This window comes from Mirounga leonina, unplaced genomic scaffold (genome assembly GCF_011800145.1).
Source record: "Mirounga leonina isolate KUSES-001 unplaced genomic scaffold, KU_Mleo_1.0 Mir_151, whole genome shotgun sequence".
NCBI classification, from domain to species: domain Eukaryota; kingdom Metazoa; phylum Chordata; class Mammalia; order Carnivora; family Phocidae; genus Mirounga; species Mirounga leonina.
The window spans coordinates 18,272,603-18,295,360 of NW_023270377.1; the positions used below are offsets into that span (position 1 = coordinate 18,272,603).

The window sequence follows — 22,758 nt, forward strand, 5'->3', positions numbered from 1 at the left end:
CTGGAGATCAAAAGTCACATGCTCATCTGACTGAGCCAGCCAGGAAACCCTAGAATCTATTTTAAATCTGAACTGTATGTTATCAGACACTTTGCCTAATTTTTTCCATACATCCTCCCCCCCTCCCCATTTAACCCTCATAACTAGCCAATGAAGTATGGTTTGGTCTCCCCACTTCACTAACTGAAGCGTGGAGAGAAAAGAGCTTTTCAAATTGTGTTAGCTTTTCCAGTGACAGTCCCTTGCATTCTGTGTCCAAGTCCATTATAATAAAGGCACAAACGGGTTTTAGAAAACAACTATTGATCCTTCTCGTGTGCTTTCATCTATGTAAGAAATCTGCCAAGAGCAACATATGATTGCTTGCAGCTTTCATTGCTCCGAAGCTGATGAAAGGTCACGTCAAAAGAGCATCTATTGATCCCTGGACATTAACGAGGATGAAAACTCTGCTGGGGGTGGGGGGCGGGGTCCAAAGGCCAAGAAGGTTTGAGAGGCTGGATCAGAATCACAAGTGGCATGAGATAGAGGTCCCTCAGCTACACATCTCTGAAAAGTCTCAAAGCAGTTGGGGGATTCAACCAGTAAGTACACAGCTTAATCTTAGGTCTTAAAGGACAAATCCAGAGGAAACGAGAAGGGGAGGTCCCCCAGCTGCCTTTGGTGCCCCCCCTTATTTAACTAATTCAGCTGACAGGACGTGGAATTACCTACCATGTGCTGGGTTATCCACCTTCTTCACTGGCCCAGGGCTGGATGGACTCAGGGGGCAGCCCGGTGTGTCGTTCAGCCATGGTGAGAGGGATAGTCGCCTTCAACGAATAGCCTAAGAGCTTAAGAATGCACCTGTAACAACTGTCCTTGGCACAGCTGTTGGGTCTGTGCATGTTCTTGGCTCCAGCTCCAGTTCAAGGTCTCCTGCTTTCTGGACCCTGCTCCTCCCCCTTCAAGCCACCAGGTCCCCAGTGCTCCCCTGCTCTCCCTTTTCTATCAACGTTTCTCTTGGGATAGGGCTGAATAATTTCATTCAATTCACATACTTGCAATGCTTAATGTGTTTCCTGTCCCAGGGAATTTATATTCTGTAAAATATTTTATTTATTTGATGGAGAGAGAGAGCACAAGCAGGGGGAGCGGCAGGCAGAGGGAGAGAGAGAGAAGCAGGCTTCCCACTGAGCAGGGAGCCAGATGCGGGGCTCGATCCCAGGACCCTGGGATCATGACCTGAGCCAAAGGCAGACATTTAACCAACGGAGCCACCCAGGCGCCCCAAATATTCTGTAAAATATTAACTGAAGAAACCCTCAATGAAGAGTAAAACAGTAGAATGAATAATGCTGGTAGTGTTTGTGTGGGGGTGATGAGGTATATAAAGCCTGTTCTGGCCTTCCTCACCTCTAAAATGTCTCAGCTGCTTCACTTCCCCTGTGGAAAGGGCTTTACGTTTCTTGCCTGCCTTCCCCTAGCCAAGGAACAGGGCTTGGACAGCAAATGGAGAAAGGAGTGACCGTGTTATGTATTAAGTTCCCTTTATGTCCTAAGTACTTTTACTATGTCTTGCTTAATTTTCACAGCCCTGCAATGTAGGTATTATTTTCGTGTTATTTAAAACACGTGACTTTAGGGGTGCCTGGGTAGCTCAGTCGCTTGGGCGTCCAAGTCTTGGTTTCAGTTCGGGCAGTGATCTCGGGGTGGTGGAATTGAGCCCCGCATCAGGCTCCACGCTCAGTGCGGAGTCTGCTTGAGATTCTCTCCCTCTCCTTCCTGCCCCTTGTTCATGTGTGTGTGCTCAAATAAATAAATAAAACCTTAAAACAAAACACTGGACTTTAAAAAGTTAGATGATATGCCCAAGGTCACACAGCAGAATCGAGATTAGAATCCAAGGTCAGACTACAAGGTCCATGTGCTCTTCCTATCACAACACCACCTCTTCATCAGTATGCATTCTAAATTAGTTTCTGATCAATCCTGAGTGAATCCGAAGTGAACAGGAATAGTGACCACCCTCCATGCCCCCACCCCAGATCCCTACTCCATTGATCCAGAAACACCCTGTGTTTCTCCCTGGTCTCCAAACAGGGACTGGGTGTAAGTCATCAATTTAGAAGAACAGTGGACACGTTCTGACATTTACCCTACTATAGCTCCAAAGTTAAAACTTTTCAAAAATTTCATTACTTCCCCCAAAGTCCTTATTTAGCTGAATACCTTATACCGTGGGTATTCATTGCTAAACATGTATGCTGAATGCTCAAGCAAGATTCAATTTTCTCTCAAGGGTGAAGGGGGACTATAAGCCCCATTCCTTTCTCCCATCCGGCAAAACACCCACACCTTCAGATGCTGTGATGGGATGGAAATTAAAAATAGTGTCCTCACAAAGATGCTTTAAACTACTAAGGACACTTATTTTCATTACTTGCTTAACTAAGTCCTTCTCCCAACCCCCATTCCCACGCTGCCACAACGCCGGTCCCCTCCCCCTTCTCATTACGGGGGGGATGCCATCTGGGGACACTCAGAGGGCGGGCCGAAGACTTCAAGTTGCTTTCCAAGGAGCAAACCAGCACGGCCGGGCCTCCGGACCAGAGCCCTCGCCCCAGACCAGCCACCCCAAAAGTACTGAAGCAGGTGGCCAGCTCTGTTAGGAAGGCGAAGGCCGGGTCCTGCCCCCGTCACAAGGTTCGTTCGACCCGGCACTAGGGTCCTGCATGCAGGTGGGACGGGGGGAGCTGGCTTCAATTCTATCAGGGATTTAACCAGACTGCCAGGGCCTCTCCGCTGGGCCTGACTTTGACGTCCTTGCTGCTGAGGACTTTTCCACCAAACTTTCTTCACAATTGTCAACATGGCCTAACGAATGGCCAGCGCAGCCATCTACTGGGTGGCCTTGAACCCAGGCAGGCCTCTCAGTGACTTTTCTATTGCTCCATCCCAACTCGCCACTTAGAACTCCAGGAGCTCTGAAGCAGGGTGATGATCTTTCCAAAACTCGGAGAACGCAGGCAGAGGGCCTGGGGCCAGGGGGCTGCGCGCTGGGCACTGCTGCTAGAAAACCAGAGACTACAGGGCTGGGGAGGGGGCGAGCAGCTCCCGGGAAGTGCTGGCTGGAGGAGGAGCACAGTTCGAGGGAAAAGCACCTTTCTGATCCGCACTATCACACCGTGCGCTTCCCCTGACCGCCATTCTGCCCCAGGAGAGGAGCAGAACGCCCGGTTCGGGAGCTCGTGTTCTTCGTAGGCACCGTTCACTCAGGCAACATCCCACACTCGCCATCTTACTGGGTCTTGGGGAGGGAGGCAGATTCAGTTAAGACTATGAGAGTTTCGTCAGCAGTCCGGCTAGAAGGCCATCCTACAGGGGTGACTGCTCCTGAAACCCACCTGCCACGCCACCAGACTCCGCTTGCCCCCGTGACCTGGGAGCCAGACCCTGCTAACCAGAGACCGTGAAGGGAGTAAGCAGAAGCCGAGACTCCCTCTGTGTTGTGGGGACATGAAATCACAGCTCCTGTCCTGGATTGTGTCCTTCGATGGATGGACATAGACAACAGCAACTGATTATCTGGGCTCCTTCCCTGGGGCCACAGGAAATTTGCAAAGCTCACAAGACCTCTCACCTCACAGAGCGCTAAGAACTAACATCCATGAGAGAGAGAGAAGTCCAGAAGGTTGGACAGGTGGTGATGTGAGGTCAGAATACGAAGGCTCAGGACTGCTGGCTGCTGGGTATATGAAGGAAGCGAAGCCCCTAAGACTAGGATGACAGGAAGTGGGTTTATCGTGTATGGCCTCTCCCTGCCTGTCTACTGAGGAAGACTGAAGGTTTCTCAAAGTGTCCTCAGGACAGGGTGTGGGGTGCCGGGACTGAGGGTGAGATCTGAGGAGATAAGGACCTTTGGAGGGACCTCCTCAATTACAGGCAAAGGACTTCAGGCCCAAATGTGTTCAGCGCGGTTTCTCCTCTAGAGCTGTGACTTCATCACCGTACCAAGGTCGAAAACAAACCACACACAGCTCTCTGAAGTTAGAAACCAAACCCTGCTTTATAAGGCTGAGTGGCCATCAGTGGCTTCTCTATGAAGATATAAGGTACCAGCCAGTGAACCTTCCTCACCTTCTCCCCATTCCCACATTCCCACCACCCCTCCAGATACCCATCTCTGCAATTCAACCACTTCAAAAAAAAAAAAAAAAAAACTTTGAGGAAGGGGCTGGGGCTCAGGCTGGCTGGCCAGCCAGCCGGCCGGCCAGTTCCCATGAGGTAGCTAACACTGGTGCTCCTAGGCAGGGGCGAGTGGAGGGAGGCCAGTCATGGGCTCACAGCAGCCAGGAGTGAGTCACCGGTTGACTGGGAGGTGGGGGAAGCAGACAGTCTCGAAGTCTGCCCAGAGTACTTCATCAGAGGTAACATCTGGGTGGAGACGCTGGGCTCTTTGCTGGTGTCCTCACTGTCCCTGGAAGAACTGGGTTTCTCGGGGACAGGAGAAAGGCCAGCTTGGGTCTTCTTGGGCTTCGGGATGGTCCCGTCTTCAGAGAGTGGTATGCTTCCCTCGGAGAAGCTGTGTTTTCTGAAGGAAACAGGGGGGGAAAGAAATGGCTGAGACGGCCGTGTAGCTGGGACTTCAGCCTATGATCTGCCTTCAGAGTCTGGAGCAGGCATTCACGACCTTGCAAGGCTACACACCATCGTTATATGGAGAGAGAGAGAGAACGATAAAATACATCTTCTTTATCTGAAGGCTGGAGAGCTTGGTGCAAACGGGAACGTGTGAGAGGAGACCTCAAGGAGCCCACGGGCAGTGGGCACAGCTGAGAGACCTAACCCGGCACTCCGGCTTGACTGTGCCAGGCAGATGGGGAGCCACCAGGCAGAGGAGACGGGTGGCCACATAGTCCACGCCCCCACACCCCCAAACGGAGAACGCTGATCTCATCATAATGTGGGAAGAGACGAAGAAGAAAACTCCCTGAACTCACACCCAACACCCTTCCCTTGCCCAGACAGCACTCACCCCAGCTTGCCAGTCTCTGATCTGGAGAGAGCACTGAGGGCCACATCCCCCTTTGGGATGGTCAGAAGTGATGTCGGGAGAGACCACTAAAAACAAAGGAAGCCGTGAGGCCAAAAGGGCTAGGCAGAAGTCAGGCGGGAGTCTTTAGGCTCCTGGAACTCTCTCCCGGCTCTACCTCTGAGTGATCATGGGGCTCTCCTCTTCCCTATCCTTCAGGCATGGGCCTATCTGGGACAAAAATCTGTTTTCTCCAGATTCAGACAAGAAGTTGAGGCTACAGGGGCGCCTGGGTGGCTCAGTCATTGAGCGTCTGCCTTCGGCTCAGGTCATGATCCCAGGGTCCTGGGATGGAGCCCCGCATTGGGCTCCCCGCTCCGCGGGAACCCAGCTTCTCCCTCTCCCCCTCCCCCTGCTTGTGTTCCCTCTCTCGCTGTGTCTCTGTCAAATAAATAAATAAAATCTTAAAAAAAAAGAAGTTGAGGCGACAAAGCACTCTTTGACCCTTGAAAGAAAGGCAGCCAGGGAATCCTGGAGGCCACTATTCCAGTGAAAGGGAAGGGTCAGGAGACACAGAGGCAGGGCCTAGGGGAGAAGTGAGAGGGTCTGAACCTACATCCAATCCATGCTGCACTCTTAAGGTGGAGGACTGAGGGTGCTGACTGGAGTTGCCCCCTCCCCCGCAATGGCGTCACTCACCACTGGAGCAGAATCAGAGATGGCTCCTGTGTGGAACCCTTTGTAGCACCAACTCCGAAGCAGATCTACTCCTAGGACAAGATTAGCAGGGGTGGGACATAAGAGGGTGGAATCAACTGGTCAATTCTCCTTGTCAGGGAGGCCCATTTCTTGGTCTACTAGGATTTAATCACTCATTAAACATGGCCTCCTGTGGACAAGGAGGACACATCACCTTTGAGCTTGTTGCCATGGTACTTCTGTTCCCATTGGGTGGTGAGAATGTTGAAATATCGTGGCTGCTCAAAAAAGCGGAGATAGCGAGAGGAGATTCGGGAAGGAAAAATTCGTTCAAATTGACCACGGCGAGAAAACTCATCCTCCATCTCAACCAGAATCCGAACGTCATCTGGCGTCAGGACATCCAGCACAGATGCATAGAAGTCCTAAGGCCCAAGGAATGGAGAGGAAGAGAGTGTGACAAGAGGGTGTGAGCTGGAGGCAGAGGATCAAAAAGCTGGGGGACGGTGAGCACAGCTCTGAGGTCCTAGGGCTCCAGGACTCCCAAGGGAACACCAAGGCTGACTAGTGGGTCAGCTCAGGACCTTGTCTCTTCCCAAGCCTACTGACCTTTGCTGTCTGGAGAAGATACTCTTGGTCTGGGTGGGGGAGCCCCTGGAGCACAGAGGTTTTAAAAGGTTGGCTGGATGGAGTCAAGACCAGAATCTAGCAACTGAGATCTGGCAGCCGCCTTCGGTTTGCTACTCTCATCTGCTCCAAGAAGACATCAAGCCTCCCCGGGGCTCACTGCACCTCAAGAAAGAAACCCAAAGGGTCTACGGCTCTGACAACAGGGGATGGCTAGTACAGCATTTGGCTAAGAGCTGTGGTTGGCCACGTGATAAAGGCCATCAACTCTCCCCTGGAACCACACATATGCCAGCAGATCCCTGCACACCAAGGGACCCCGGAGCTGGGTTAGAGAGAGGGAAAACTGCTTGCCTTGGGCTCCTAAATGTTTCACCAGGGAAACTTTCTGTTGGCACTTGGGGGTGGAGGGTAATCTCCTACCTGATCAGGAATTTTCTGGGTCAGATAATAGGCTTTCTTCATCTTCTGTGCAGTGAAATGCTCTGGGGCCGTTCGACATTTATCCCTGGGGGAGCTGGGCAGGCTAACACAGGGGATGGAAAAAAAGCGAAGTGTAAGGTCAGCAGCTTCACATCCTGAGGACATGTGGAGAGGGGGTCCATCTCAGGACCCTTAGCTTAGCTGGAGGAGGAAGACAACTCTTGGTTGGGGTCAGGGGACTCACTGGGGCACCAAGGTTAAGTGGTTTGTTGGAGGGAGTCACCCCCTTCTCAAGAGAAGACAAAGAAGTTTGAACAGATATTTGTTACTCAAGTAGATGAGACTGCAGTGTACCTACTCAAGTAGCCTGTCTGAGCATCAAAGATCAAGTACCACGGAATAACTAGAAGAGTACAAGGCACGCTCTCTGGGTTGCATGCCAGTGGTAAAAAAAGAGGACTCTGGAATAATCGCTGTGTAGGTCAGTTTAGTTGAATTTGGTGGACACCTCCTAAATACCCAGCTCAGCACTGGCTGCGCGACGCTGGGCACACTACAGGACTCCCTGCCCAGTTTCCTCATCCACATCACTACAACTACTGCTGACAGACACGAAGATGGCCTCCACAGAGCTCACAGGATGGCAGGGGTCAAGTGACAGCCACAGCACAGAGCCACACCGGAGTCTCCGAGGCATGGTGGGGAAAGCAAGTGTTGTTCCCAGAAAATCAGGATTGGAATCCCAGCTCTACCACTTTGTAGCTGAATAACCATGGGTGTGCTGCCTAATCCCAGTGATTTCGTCTCCTCATCTGTCAACTGAGGATACTAATACCAACCTTATGGGGTTGTGGTGGAGATAAGTTACAGGCTTCTCCTTACACACAGCAGGTCCCAACTAAATATTAGCTCCCTTCCCTCAAGAGTGCTTCCAAGAGGTTCGGGCTGTGGTGGAGAGAGCCCACGTGGAGCTGGCTTCATGAAGATGATGCCCTCAGCTAGGCTCCCATGGGTGGGTGAGGTCCCAACAGGGAGGTCTGACTGAGGGCAATGTCATGAGGAAGCAACCCCATGAGCAGAGGAGAGGACACTATGGAGGGACAGTGAGAAGCCACACACATTTCAGAGAGGAGACTCGATTCGCTGATCCTTCCAACTCTGAGGTTCTAGGAGTGACTGTTTTGTCAGAGCACAGGAGCCAGGAAGAGGAGTAGAGGGAGGGGCGCCTGGGGAAAGGAGGCTGGGGCCCCGAATGTCCCTGTGAGGAGTTAAAAGCTGATTCCCCAGGCCCTGTGGAGATTCCTGAGCTGGGAACAATATAACCAGCAATGCTTTTAAGGGGCACTGATGTGGGAAGAGGTGTGCGGGAAGACTGTGGGAGCAGACTGTGCAGCACGGGAGACCCAGCAGGAGGGGGCGCCCGGGCACCCTTCCGTCCCACAGTCCCCATGGGGCTGCTCATGCTGCCGGCCGACCTGGCGCTGGAGCTGCCGGAGCTGCTGGAGCTGGACACGACATCCTCTGCGTTGGGCAGAACAAAGCCTGCCAGGTTCAGAAGGTCCCGGATCATCTGGCCTTTGATGCTGATGTCCAGTGGAGAGTTGGAGTGGAGGCTTCGGAGAAAGGGTACAAGGAGTAGTAAAGCGGTTTCCGGCTATACGCCCGAGTCAGTGCTAGCCCTGTGTGTACCCTGCCTTCCCGACTCCTGAGCACCACCGTGGGGGACTTCTTGCCCCCCAGAGAGTGAATAACCTCACTAGGGTTGGTTCCTGACTACGACCTTTGTTTGCTAGGGGAAAAGCATGTGGTAGGGATCAAGCTGGAAAGAGCAACTTTTTTTTTTTTTTTAAGATTTTATTTATTTCTTTGACAGAGAGAGACACAGCGAGAGAGGGAACACAAGCAGGGGAAGTGGGAGAGGGAGAAGCAGGCTTCCCGCCGAGCAGGGAGCCCGATGCGGGGCTCGATCCCAGGACCCTGGGATCATGACCTGAGCCAAAGGCAGACACTCAACGACTAAGCCACTCAGGCGCCCCTGGAAAGAGCAACTTTTAACAATCTCTCTCCATCCTCAAAAGAAGCTTGAGATCATGGCCAAGAATGAGCGAAGGAGCGAAAAACAGATCACAAAGGGAAAACACAAATTCTAGCACAGGAAAGGTCTTCCCAAAGTCAGCGAGGCCAGAGTGGAAAGAGGACCGTGAGGATACAGGCAGGGTTGTACTCTGAGCGCCCTGAGAACTGCACCTACCTCGGGGAGATGTTGACCTCCAGGACCCAGGGCTTGAGGTTCTCATCCAGCATGATGTCAAAACCGAAGAGCTCGTGGCAGCTGTACGGCCGCCGCACGTACATCTTCAGCAGGCTGGTCACATAGGGTTCGGACCTGGTCACGGGGAAGGCCAAGTCTTCAGCCCAGCTCCTCCCGGAGAGCCCTACCTACACTGCCCAGAGTTGGGAGAACAGAAGCACCCCAGGAAAAGCAGCTCCCAAGAGATGCCTCCGATCTGGAGCCAGCTTCTGGAGAGGAAGTTCAGTAAAAGAGCAGAATTCCATCCACTCCTTCCTATTCCCTGTCCTCAGAAACTGAAAGACAGCGTGGTCGGCGTCTGGGGCGCAGCCGTGTGGAGGCCCATGAGCCAAGGGGTGCAGTGGCAGGCCCCACACCCAGGGTGGTAGTGTGACTCACGAGATGATGGTTTTGACAACAACATCCTTTATCTTCTCCCAGATGGCATCACTATTGACTCCCTTCTGGCTCAGGTAGTTCCATAAAGCCTTCAGTGCCCTGCAAAGCAGGGGGGAGGGGGAGGGAGTGTCTGGGGTTATATTCTATGAATGGGTGATGAAGAAAAGAGAAAAGAAAAGGGAGTAAGAGGTCCAAAGGCATTCTCTCCATGTCTCTTCTTTTGAGGTTTTCAATTAAGAAAGAGAGGAGCTTGGGCGCCTGGGTGGCTCAGTTGGTTAAGCGACTGCCTTCGGCTCAGGTCATGATCCCGGAGTCCCTGGATCGAGTCCCGCATCGGGCTCCCTGCTCGGCAGGGAGTCTGCTTCTCCCTCTGACCCTCCCCCCTCTCATGTGCTCTCTCTCTCAAATAAATAAATAAATAATCTTAAAAAAAAAAAAAAAAGAAAGAGAGGAGCTTGGATGGAAACAGACCAGTTCTGAATTGCCCAGTATTTACATAACCTTTGGGTTTTACATCAATCCTCCACTGACCCATGCCCCTGAACCTCCCCAAAGCCCAGAACCCTATGTTCCCCTAGGCCTCTGCGTGACGGGGACGCCGCCTGGGTACCATTTGTGGCCCTGGCAGGCCGTTTCATCGGCATTGGCCTGGTACTCGGCATTCTTTTTATTGACACTGTAGTTGGTCAGGTGCATGAACTTGTTGCCAAGGCTCTTCATGGAAGGGGAATACCTGGGAGTGAGGAGAAAGGCAGAGGTAAGACAGGGAGACGGCAGGTGGACATTTCCCCAAATCCCGAGGCAGTAAAGGACAGATCTTTTCAGATGCACAAGAGTCTGATAAGTATGTCTATTGGTAAGGTTTCTAGAATACCACAGCTCCATTATCATGAGCCGCTCACAAAACTCAGGAAACCAGTTTACTTCTGTTTACTCGTTCCTTATAAAAGGAGACGACAAAGGATACAGATGAACAGCCAGGTGGAAGAGAAGCGTAGGGCAAGATATGTGGGACTCATCTCCTTCATCCCACCTCAGTCCTGCAGAAAGACCCACCCCACATTCAGTGAGGTCGAGAACCTTCTCATTTCCTCTTCCCCATGTGACAATGCGATTTATAATAAGAAACTTACATGTGTGTCTCTGCCCCTAGTTCCTGGCACAGAGCTCCTAAATCCCGTATAAATTCTTCAGTGATAAGAGCACTATAAGAGCATCTTTTGACTAATATTTGGTCTTTGACCCCAACTCCTGAAACCCTTGTAATTTCCTGGTGATAGGAGTGTCTTGTGTTCTAATGAGGTGACTTTGGGTGGGCTCCTGGATAGGGTCTGATCACTAGACAAACCAAGCCATGGTTAGAAGCTTGGAATTTTTGGCCGCGCCCCCCTCTTAAGAGGGAGAAGGGCTAAAAACAGAATTAACGATCAATCATGCCTATGTGATGAAGCCTCCATAAAACCCCAAAATTACAGGGTGCGTGTTCTGGGTGGGTGAGCCTGTGGCACGTGCTCGGAGAGTGGTGCCCAGAGAGGGCAGGGGAGCACTGTGCCCTTTGCCATACACGCTGTCCTGTGCCTTAGCTCCTCTGACACCCCACCTTGTCTCTTCTATCTGGATGATAGCCTTTAACCGAACTTTACCATCTCCTTTTATGATGAGCTGCTCTGGCAAATTAATGGAAGCTGAGAAGGGGGTCCCAGGAACCTCTGACTTCTAGCTGACCAATGAGAAGCACAGGGGGCACCCGGGTTGGTGACAGGCGTCTGAAGCAGGAGGAAGGGGCAACCTCGTGAGATGGAGCCCCAAGCTGGGAGCTCGGACCCTGGTGGGTGGGTTGGGGGGGGGCGCGTTGCTAGTGTCATAAGGGGAGTTAAAATGCAGGATACCCAGCTGGTGTTGTAGAGAACTGCTTCCTGTGGAGAAAAGCCCCACGCATTTGGTGACCAGAAGTGGCGGAAGTGAAGTGTTCTATGTAATAGGAGACACACAAGAGGAAAGGAAGATTGGGTTTTCCAGATATACCCCTCCTTCTCCTTTGCCAACAAAAACTACCACAACGTGTTGTTTTTCTGCTTGGCATCCTCCAGTTTCCCTCGTTCTCAGGAAAACAAATCCCCAGAGCTGTCAGGGTGAGGCCTCAGCGACCACGTACTTGCAACTGGCAAAGCGGACGAGTCCATCTGAAAAGAGGTAAATCCGCAGAGGATCGTAGGAGGTGACGTAAACATAGATTCGCAGATCGAACTTGCTGCCGCTGATGAGGTAGGGTTTGTGTAGATACCTAAATAGGGAAGGGCCAGCTTTAGGGACAGGACCGGTGGGTAAAACAGCAAAAGCCAGTCAACAGTCCCCAAGGCAAAGACCTTAAAACCGTTGGCTGACGGAGGTCGATGGCTGGGAGGACAAAGGGCAGAAGAACACTCACTATAAAAAGGGAACCTCCAGGCTGAGGAGATGGGAGAATGAGGAGTGGGATGTGAGCTGGAGACGGGCTCACCTCTGTACCAGGAGGGGCCTTCGCTTGGGGAGCTGACTCCACTTGTGAATGACCTGGATGCCAATGCCTCGGGCTGACGCTGGCTAGAAGTCAAGTGGAAGGAGATGAGCTTTGCTGCCGGCCCAGTACGCCATCATCCACACTCTCAGACCACAGCCCGCCGCCCGCCGCCCGCTGCAATCCACCCACTGGTTTAACAATCCACTTCTGCCGGCTGCTGCTGTCCCAGGCTTTGCGCAGGAGCTTGGCGTCCTGGGGCAGGATGAAGGACTGGGGGAAGAAGCTGAACTCCTTCTTGCCAAAGCGGCTCTGCATGCGAGACAGGTTCCGCCATAGTCGGTCCTTTCGCCCAATCTGGAAGGAACCTGGGAAGTGGTTTAGCTACAGAAGGGACAAAGGGTGAGAGCACGGAGAGGGCCCAGGTGAGGCCAGGAGGAAGACAGCAAGGCTCACTGGTGCCCTTCCAACTTCCTTAGCGACACTCTGAGCTCTTGATCCATCTTTACCATCACCATCTGATGGTAAGTACTCCCTTGCGGAGCACTCACCAAAAGATGATTAAAACACAAACAAAAAAACACCAAAATGTAGTGCCCCCGAGGAGTTGATAGCTCATGAATAGCCAGAGAACCATGATTAAGTCAGACATGATATTCCCCTTAAGTGTCTTTTGCCGTGACAGTCTGTAGGGCAAAGACAGGAAAGCACCTGGCCTTCATGAGGTCTGGGGGCAAGGGACTCCTTTGTCGCAACATGAGACCAGGGTCCTCTTTGTGCATATCCAGCTTGGAGGACCAGAGGCAATGCACAGTGGTCACAGGAGAGATATGAGTCATGGGAACACGTGCCACATCTCATGACACACCAGAGGAGAAAGTGTCTTTGGGAGGCGGCAGCTGCACCACTAGACGTACGTGACCCGCCGGGGCCCCGCTGCCCCCTCCTCCGGGACCGCCTCTGCTCCTCTGTGCACGTTCCTGGCTTCTCCGCGGTCATCCTCCTCTTGCCCCCCTGCCCACACCAACCTCCTCCTGCCTGGTCCGAAGTCCAGGGGAAGGGCTCGCCAGAAAGGACCCCTACCTTCTGATGCTCCCGAATGGATCGGAAACTAGGAGACTTCATGTGGTGACCCCAGCAGCCCAGCCAGTCATCATTTCCTACAGAAGGCACATCAGGGAGTCAGTCCTGCTAGCAGCTCAGTCCTTGGGACAGAGAGGCTCAGAGGCCCCAGAAATACCACCAGGCCTGGGCACAGCTCCCAGACCCAGTTTTCTAAGAGTCGCCATGGAGCTGTCCTACATGAGACCCTGGGGTCAGGAAGAGAACAATGGCTCTCTGTCTTCTAACTCTGAGGACCAGGCTCCAGCCCAGATGGACTTCAGAGCCATGTCTTCCTAGGAGGTGGAAACTCCAGGTCAGGGTCCCCGCAGAGCAGGAGGGACCTAGGGCCCTCCTCCCGCCCAGAGCCCATCTGTCGGGGCAGAGGACAGGCTCGCAGTAAGGCAGGTGACTCACTCTTGCTGATTTTGAAGTGGGACCGTCCAATGGTCTGCTTGACAATGTTGGGGGTCACTGTGCTCATCTTCCACCGGAGCAGCTTCCTCTGCTCCCAGGGAAGTTTCTCCACTGGGGAAAGGGGATGGGGGGTGGAGAAGAGCAGGAGAGTCAGCGTTAGAAGGGGAAAGGCGGCACAGGTGCTCAACCTCCATGAGGGAGACAAGTCACTAAGGAGTGTTCTAGGCCAGAGTTTCAAAGGAGCACCCTTGGTGGGAAAAATGGCGGGTTGAGGAACACGGACAGGAGGGAGGTTGGAAGGGAGAAGAAACGAGGTTAGGTTATGGGGCTGACAAGGGTCAGCTCAGGGACAGACACGGAAAAGTTCCCCATATCAGACTGGGGAACCAGGCGGGGAACAAAGCACCAGACAGGCCATTCTGGAAAGCCCCTTGCACCCTACTGCCACCTCCTCCCAACTTCGCTAGCATCCTTCTCCTGGGGGCACTTCTGGGCTTAGACACTTGGCCGGGTTTACCTCTCTCATCCCGGGTGCCAAAATAGATGGTAGGGGGCACGTTGGGAAAGAGGCTGTAGATGAGGGCTGGCCGGACAATTTTCTCAGTGGAGAGGGGTTTGGTCAGAATCTCCGCACAGCTCCTAGGATGCAAAACAGACGTGTGGTAGAGAAAGGGGAGGCCACAGCCCTGAAGTGCTGTTACTCCGTCATTTCTTTCAGGGTGCGGTCTTCTACATTGTGATTCTACAAAGACAAGTACTCAGTCATTATTTTGCAAACAGGAATCCATCCTGTGCCAGGGCCAGCACCGTTACATGTCACCTAAAGACCAGACTTTCCAATACTTCCTTCTGTGATACAGCTCCAAAATTTCTGGTGACAAGCCACAGGCAGGGGAAGCCCCTGGAGAGAGTGGTTCTGAGAGCAGGTATGCGACACTTGAACAAAGTGGAGTAAATGAGGAGCAAAAACAATTGATATGGACAATGAAAAATAAGGAAGAGCAGAAAAGACCTAAGAAGACGTATACAGAGTTTTAAAAAGCAAAAGGAAAAAAAAAGCAACAGAAAGGAAAGAAATAGGGATACTTCTAATTCATTTTATATTTAGGCTAATCTGAAGATATGCAGATGATGAAGGCTCTTCTCCATTTTGGAAATGACCCGGGACATCAGGTTTTTATGTAACAGTGTGGTAACACAGGACTGGGAATCTGGGGCAGATGGCTCAGCCAAGGCGATCTCAAAGGCTCTCTAAAAACTGAACACTTCAACTATGTACCAGGTACAAGCGGACAGACCCAGACCATGTCTTTAAATAGCACTGGGAAAGAAGAAAACAGTTATTACTCTCTCTACTGAGCTGACATGACCCACAAAGACTACTATTTAAGATTAATCTTTAGCTTATAAAGAGCCATTCTACCTGTTATTTTCCAGGACAACATAAAAAGGCACCAGTATGGAAAACATTTCAGTGTTTAAACTCTTGAAGATTTTTAAAGAGTGTTACTGGTTCAAGTTAAATACTAATTCTCAGTTAAATAATTCCAACTCTTAATTCCTCATCCAAAATATTTTATTTCGAAGGCTTTTAATTTACAGAGTATTAGAATTTAAGATTGCTGAAAATCAAGGAGTTAAGATTTAGAAACAAAGACAAGATAGGAATGTAACATGGTATGGCCATTAAAAATTAAACATGTGGGGTGCCTGGGTGGCTCAGTCGGTCAGCTAGGTCATGATCTCAGGGTTGTGAGATCCAGCCCCGCATCGGGCTCCACACTCAGCTCGGAGTCAGCTTGAGATTCTTTTCCCCTCCTTCTCCACCCCCCTTTGCTCCTCCTCCTGCTAGTGCTCACTCTCTCAAATAAATAAAATTAAAAAAAAAAAAAAAAGAACAAAAAGACTAAATATGCAACTACCACACGACCCAGCAACTGCACTCCTGGACATGGATTTCAGAGGGATGAAGACTTATGTTCACACAAAAATATGTACATGAGGGTCGCCTGGTTGGCTCCATTGGTAGAGCCTGTGACTCTTAATCTCGGGGTTGTGAGTTCAAGCCCCACGTTGGGTGTAGGGATTACTTAAAAAGAATAAAAAATTAAAAAAATATATGTATATGATGGTTTACAGCAGCTTTATTTGTAATAGCCCAAACTGGAAGTAACCCAAATATCCTTCAACAGGCAAATGTACTGTGGTACATACATCCACACCACACAACATTGCTCAGCAATAAAAAGGAATGAAAAACCTCAATGCATGCAACAACCTACGTAAATCTGCAGCAAATACGCCAAGTAAAAAAAAGCTCATCCCAAAAAGTTACATACGGCAATCATTCTATTTGTATAATATTCCTGAAATGACTAAATTATAGACCAGATTAGTGGTTGCCAAGCATTAAGGAGGGGCTAGTCATAGGAGGGAAGTAAGTGTGGCTATTAGGACAACAGGAGGATTCCTGCAGTGATGTACATATTTGTATCTTGACTAATATTACTCTCTTGGTTATACTACATCACCCTAGTTTTGTCAGATGTCACCACTGGGGGAAACTGAGTAAAGAGTTGAGGGGATCTCTGTATTATTTCTTACAACTGCATGTGAATCTGTAATTGTCTCAAAATCAAAAGTTTAATTAAAAAAAAAAGGGCAGAAAATCTTTGTTAGCTGCCTCTCAAGAGTACTAGACTGATCATCCTCAAGAGGCCTGGCTTCTGGTCTAGAAGCTGGAAACTATGGCCCCACAATAGTTAACTTCTCTGATCCTCAATACTCATATCTGAAAAAAGAGTCTGGACTTAATGACCTCCAGCTCTACAATTAAGTGATTCTTTGAGAAAAAGAATATGCAACAGGAAAGACAATAAACTATTGCTAGGTAGAGAAACAGAGACAGTGTTTTCAATGACCTTTCTAAAATTGTCAACTTTTCTATAATAAAATATATGCATCTCTCACAATTCAGAGAAAATGATTTTAACAATTCAAAAGTATTTCTGATTTTAGTCATCCTTAAAATGCAAAGTGGTTTGGAACTCATCAACCACCATTTGTTTGAAAATCCATTTAAGCCTGTATAGACAAGGACAGTACATCTTGTAGGAGTTAAATTAACCAAAAAACAAATTATAAGTAAACACCGTTGGTGAATTTTATCTTATAAATCAGAAAAGTTAAGTAAAGGGCCATGCAGCTGTCTCAAAAGAGGCCTGAAAGACAAACCTAGAGCACCCTTAAGCATGGAAAACATGAGACTCCAAGTCAATCATGTAATAAGTATCCTTCTCTTATGGAGAGTAGAGGTCCTCAGGCAACATCCAGATGTACCTTTGTTCTTCTGGAAGGAGGACAGGTTAGGCTCAAAGTAACAGAACTGAGGCACCAGACTCAAGGTACCTAAGACAGGATTTCTATCGCCCTTCACAGAAAGTCCTAGTTCTGTCTCTCCACTTTGCAAACAGCTCCCCCTCCTTGCTGGCTTGGAGCTTTGACACTGATGCAGTCACCTCCACCATCACACGCCCAGAGCTGCGTGGACAAGGCCACATTAACCAAAGCATGGAAGGCTCCCGGTTGCCTTGGCTTCATCTGAGGCACAGCGGACGCAGAGAAAAGCAAGCTGAGTGCGGGTGCTACGTATGACAGGTATGGGTTAGCCTTGACACAGGTGGCTTTTCATTAAAATGAAGAGACATTTTGCATGAAAAACAGAACAAAACTCACCAATTGTCAATACTTGTACTTTGGGGGTTTTTGTTTGTTTTTTTTTACATTTTCAGTAGAAGTTATTTTTAAAAAGAAAAAAACTTTAATGTTTAGTTGGGGAGGGGAGTTCTTTGTAATATTTAATAGACCAATATAATGAGGCAAGGTGGGAAGCGGTGAGGGGAACAAGATTATGTTGAAGCGTGTTAACTTTCTACCCGAAAGATGGCATATATGATCCTTTAGCCAGTTCCAAGGATCTTTAGCACAATGACACGCCCTCATTTATTGTAACTTCCTCACAGTCCTGCATTCCTTCCTCTCCCCTGACTCCCCATCTCAGTTATGCAGCATCCTCCAACAACCTGTTTTGTAAAGGAAGGGCCTACATGAAGAGACTTCCATTGGTCCTTGTTTGAAAACTAAAGTCCCAAATGTAAAAATCTGGTAAAAATGAGTTACGGTTAATAGGGCCATTAATGACTTTATAATCTTTTTTTTTTTTTTTTTTAAGATTTATTTATTTGAGAGAGAGTGCAAGTGAGCAAGCGGGGGGTGGGGCAACGGTAAGGGAGAGAATCTTCAAGCAGACTCCCCACTGAGTGCGGAGATCATGATCTGAGCTGAAACCAAGAGTCAGCAGCTGGACCGACTGAGCCACCCAAGCGCCCCTCTCTTTATAGTCTTAAAGAGAGAGCAAATGAGCCTGTACCAACGATCGACACAACACTCACCGAGAGATCACTGCTACTGACTCGCTGGTGGAGACAGCACTGAATGAGGAACACTCTGAGTCTCCTGGAGGGGAAAGAGCAGAGACGTTCCACTAAGAGAGGCTGCTACAAAACCCACCAAGCCTAGGCATCTCTCCCTTGGGCATCTTGGCTCAGCCTTCCTGCGGAGCCACGAGCGCCCCCCTGCCGCCTTGCACTGCCTTCCGTGAGCTTGGCAGTAGCGCAGAGAAAAGAAGACTGGCGGACCGCAGGGCTAGTGAACCAATTTCCCAGAAGCCACTACCGCCCTTACCCCCACAAGGCAAATGATTATGGTAGGGGGTAAAGTGAGTCAAGGACCCAGTATACAACTGTCAGCCCCCTTCCCGCGTGGGTGGTGACCACTTCCCAGTTGGAGGGGAGAGGGTCCCTTACTCACCCTCTTCCTCTTCGTTCTCATCATGGCTGCAGCAGTCCTCCAAACCATCTACTAGCTCTTCTTCTAGATCTTCAGCCTCACCCAGGTCTAGCTGGGGGTCTGCAGGTGAACTATAAGAAAGAATCATGCCCCAGCCCAGTCCGTAAGAGAGAGGTCACACCTAGATTCTCATTCCTTCATCACCTCCCAGTGTTTGTCTCCTCCCCACTCACCAACCTGCCGTCTCTTGCCCGGATCTCACAACTCATTTTTCTTGCCCTCAGAGCTTAGGTCTAGCCATAGTTCCTCAACCCCACAGCCCCTGTTGTGCAGAGAGGCACTCTGTCTCCCATCTTCTCTGAAGTCCCTCCACAGCACTTCAGTGCAAAATTCTGAATACAAAATACCATCGATGAATGTCTGGTAATTGACTTCACAGGTCCCTGGACCTCTGGGAATTCAGAACAAGGCCTTGGTGGACCAAGGTTCCAGAGAAGTAACAAGGCACAAGAGAAGGAGCCAGGTTTGTGTATGCCCTAACTCTGAAATGGCTCTGAAACAAGGAATGACAGAGAGCCTGATGTGGTTTGAAATTAAGTAGAAAAGTCACAGGCCCCAACGTTTGGTATTATTTCTTCCTGGTTATAACCTAAAGCAGGGTCGGCAAACTCCTTCTCTAAAGGACTAGATAGTAAATCTTTTCAGTTTTGCGGGCCATTCAGTTTGGTGCAACTACTCACCCCTACCACTGTAACAGGAAAGTAGCCACAGACAGCAATAAACGAATGGGTGAGGTTGCGTTTCAATAAAACTTTATTCATAAAAGCAGGCAGTGGGTAAGATTTGGCCCACATGCTGGTCTATGTTTGCCAACCTCTGCCCTAAAGTGAAAACCAAAATTCCAGGGCAGCCAAAAAAATAAAACCACCTTCAGAGACGTAGGGTCAGTGTCACCAAATTATGGTGTATACATTCTATTGCATCTAAAGGAATCAAAAACTTTCTCTAACTTACCCGATATCCCTAGCAGGGCAGTCCAGTCCCCTGGCTTCCTTAGGCCCCTCCTTCCCAAGCTGGCCCAGATGGATGGAAGAAAGGCGGGTGGCCACGTCAGCTACACCAAGCAGCTGAGGAGGAGAAGGCAGAACGGGAGTTTTGTCTTCTCCAAGTGGTAGGGAGTCCATCGCAGATCCACAGGCAGGGCTGTGGCTGAGCGCACTGGCATGGGAGGCAAGGAGGTGAATGCTGATGCGTTTGGTACAGAAGACTGTACTGTCCAACTCCAAGGTGTCCGAGGCGCTAGGGGGGATCCTACTGTTTGCTCCGGCATCCTCCTGCGGGAATTGCTGGCCTACCACGGGAGGTCTCCACTGCCGGGTCCTGTTGAGATCACACTGCAAGCCGGGGCTCAGGAAACAAGACTGTTCAAACTGGCAGCCTTGCCTTGGCTTCTTCTCAAAGCCTCTTGCAGTCAACTTCCTCACGGCCTCGGTGAACCGAACCTCCTTAGTCAGAGCCTGAGGAACCAAGTCGCCATCCAGGCCACAAGGATGTGGCTCTGCTCTTGCGGCTAAGTTACTGCGGTTGTACTGGGAAGAGGCAACACTGGTGGTCAGAGTGTCGAAGGAGCGAGGTGCGGACAGGGTGCTAGGGGCCGGGGCGTCACCTGGGACAGTGCCGTTGCTCTGGGGCACCTTGTGCTCCACGGGCTGGAGTGCACAGTCTCCGGTGCCCCCTGAATGATGCCAGGGGACGAGATGGGCCTTGGGTGAGGGTACTGTATTCAGGCCCTCTGGGGCCTGCGATAAAGGCACTTTAGTGCTATTTGGCCGCAGGAAGGAGTTGTTATTCAGCATGGGCTTGTAGGAGGAGTGGGGGGAGGCGAGCGGAGACGGGATCTTCCCTGAGATGGCAGAGGCCAGGCTCTTCCCCGAAGGGTTTTCCCCAGCCGCGCCCAGTGAGAGGTACGGATCTGTGGAGGACGCCATGGGCTGGGCCATGGGGGAGACCGTGAAAGAAGGGGCCTTACTGGCAGTGAGTCTGACAGGGAGGCTCTTTGGAGGGAGAGAGAGAGGTCTCTTTTCCGGCAGGCTGGAGCGCAAGCAGAAGGACTCCAGCTGCTGGTAGGGTCTGTGCCCGTAGCCGGCGCGGCGGTCCAGCAGAGTGCCGCTGAACAGGTCTGGGAGGGTGTGCAGGGAACGGGAGCCGCTGCGGCCCGCGATGACAGCCGAGCGCCCTGAGCTACACAAAGCGCCGGGGCAAAAGAAATACGCTGGCTGGGTTGGGACACCCAAGAGGCCGGGGCCCAACCCCGCTGACAGTGTCCCCACGTGCTTCCGCTCCAGCTTCCAGATTGGCTTCACCTGCTGATGGGCCTGCGCGCAGCCTCTGCCCTCAGAGGGCTTCTCCGGCGGCCGCGCGGGCACCGAGCCGGAGGGGCCGCTCTGCTTGAAGCTGGTTCCCTGGCGGAGGCCAATACTGTAGTGCTCTGTTCCTGCGGAGGCCATGAGGGGCCCCCATCATGGCCGCGTGGCCTCGTGGCCCAACTCGGAACAGGTGCCACGCACCTCCGGTAGCCGCGGAGGCTGCATTCTCGAAGTCCGTCAGCCTGGAGGGAAGAGAAGCCGTTGGGAATGTTACTGTCCCGGGAGGACAGACCGCATGCTACGGCGGTCCTCAGTGAAGCAACGGAGCCCCACCTCTGTCCCCCCCCAGGGCAACCAGCCATGGCTGTCACTTAGGAACCCCAGAGAAGAACATTAGACTCCTCCAGTGTTTTCAGCAGTCTTCCGGCTGCCCTCACACAATCAGAGCCAGCTTCATCAGGGACTGGGCCACGAAGGAGTCCACTCACAGGTTCCCACTCCCTCAGAGCTCTTTGCTCTCTCTCCAAAGAAAAATGCAGCTCTCTGTCTCACCATCCGTGACTTCACTGAGCGACTTCCTTCTCTCTCCTAATAAGGCAAGTCTGGGGGTGGCAGAGAAACCAGCCAATATCTTCCTCCTCACCAACCAATTCTGAAAGGTCAGGGGTTACTTGAGAAACCTATTTTACATCTACTCATCCCTGACCAACTCTCAGAGGCCCCTGGTGTGGTCTGCTTTTCATGGCTAGGTGTGACAAGCTGAGATAGAAGCAGAGACTTCCCCTGCTGACCTCTGGAGTTCACTCGGAAGCTGAGACACTGACTTCACCTCTCCAAGCGTGTCGCCAGCTATAATAGACTTAAATCCCATCACACGTGTTGATGGGAAAAAGAAGAAACAAAACAGAACTGGACACCAACATTATTTTTACTTAAAGTGACCTTATTTCCAGCAGCCATGGTGGGACAGGAAGAGTTCAGGGAGTAGAATACAGGGGAAGAAGGAGGAGAGCTTGCTTCACCCCAAGCCCCAGGCATCAGTTTGGGCTGACCTCAGGGGGGAGGGCCTGTCTCAGACGTTCCCTCATTCGATGTCTCCTCTAAGGCAAAACCAGCCAGTAATTCTGAGTTCCAAACAGTCTGTTAAGCATGGTCACTTACTTTCTAAATCAAAGTCACAAAATAATCTCCAGTTTTCACAAATGAGAGCATCCAGAGGGTTGGAAAAACAAGACCCTTCTATAAGAAGTCACTCATCTGGGATAATTCTGAATGGAATCCTGGCATCCATACCAAGGAAGTGTTTTTGTAGTGGCTACAGGGAAAGAATTAGCAGAGAATTTTTTTGTTCAAATTACTTCTAAAACACAAACTTCGGGGCGCCTGGGTGGCTCAGTTGGTTAAGTGGCTGCCTTCGGCTCAGGTCATGATCCCAGGGTCCTGGGATGGAGCCTGCATTGGGGCTCCCTGCTCGGCAGGGAGCCTGCTTCTCCCTCGCCCTCTGCCCCTCCCCACTTGTGCACGAGCACGTGCGCACTCTCTCTCTCAAATAAATAAAATCTTAAAAAAAAAAACCAAAACAAACAAACAAAAAAACCCCACAAACTTCAATGGGGAGAGGACCTCATATTCTGATAAGAGACTAATGGCCAAGGAAGATCCATGATTCCTGTCTACATCTATAGGAACTACTGGTGTTGTCTACCAACAGAAAGCCTGCAGAAGCCACATGACGTCACCTTCTTTTCCTGCAAAGGCTGACCTATGTGGATTCTTTCTCAAGGACAGGGTACAAAAACCACAACTCATGGCTGCCAGTATTCAACATGACAGTGGGCTAAAAACAGCCTAAGTTCTAAAACTAGATTTTGATGCCAGGAACCTTAAATTAAAGAGACAGAAAATGGACCTCCACCAAGTCCAAACCACGGAAATCCTGTGCAGGGGCTGATTACACTCCGTGCATTTATGGTAGAGAAGCAGACACAAGGGAAGAGTCAAAGCCCACCAGGGACTTTACCAGACCACATGTGTGTGTTGTGTACACCCAACAGATTCACAATCCCAACTCACGTCG

General features: G+C 50.8%; 1 protein-coding gene across 1 annotated transcript; it reads right to left on the reverse strand.

Annotated features, from left to right (window-relative positions):
- Positions 1–1,813: 1,813 nt before the first annotated feature.
- Positions 1,814–22,122, reverse strand: TTLL4 (tubulin tyrosine ligase like 4). The gene is made up of 18 exons (XM_035007115.1): positions 19,330–22,122; positions 18,337–18,446; positions 17,919–17,982; positions 13,985–14,106; positions 13,468–13,578; positions 13,033–13,109; positions 12,142–12,333; positions 11,953–12,035; positions 11,608–11,736; positions 10,063–10,185; positions 9,453–9,551; positions 9,015–9,149; positions 8,239–8,376; positions 6,764–6,866; positions 5,928–6,138; positions 5,714–5,784; positions 5,018–5,103; positions 1,814–4,573 (listed from the first exon to the last, which is right to left on the reverse strand). Exons 1-18 carry the CDS (start codon positions 20,820–20,822, stop codon positions 4,315–4,317), a joined length of 3,606 nt encoding a protein of 1,201 aa, XP_034863006.1. The 5' UTR covers positions 20,823–22,122; the 3' UTR covers positions 1,814–4,314.
- Positions 22,123–22,758: the final 636 nt, after the last annotated feature.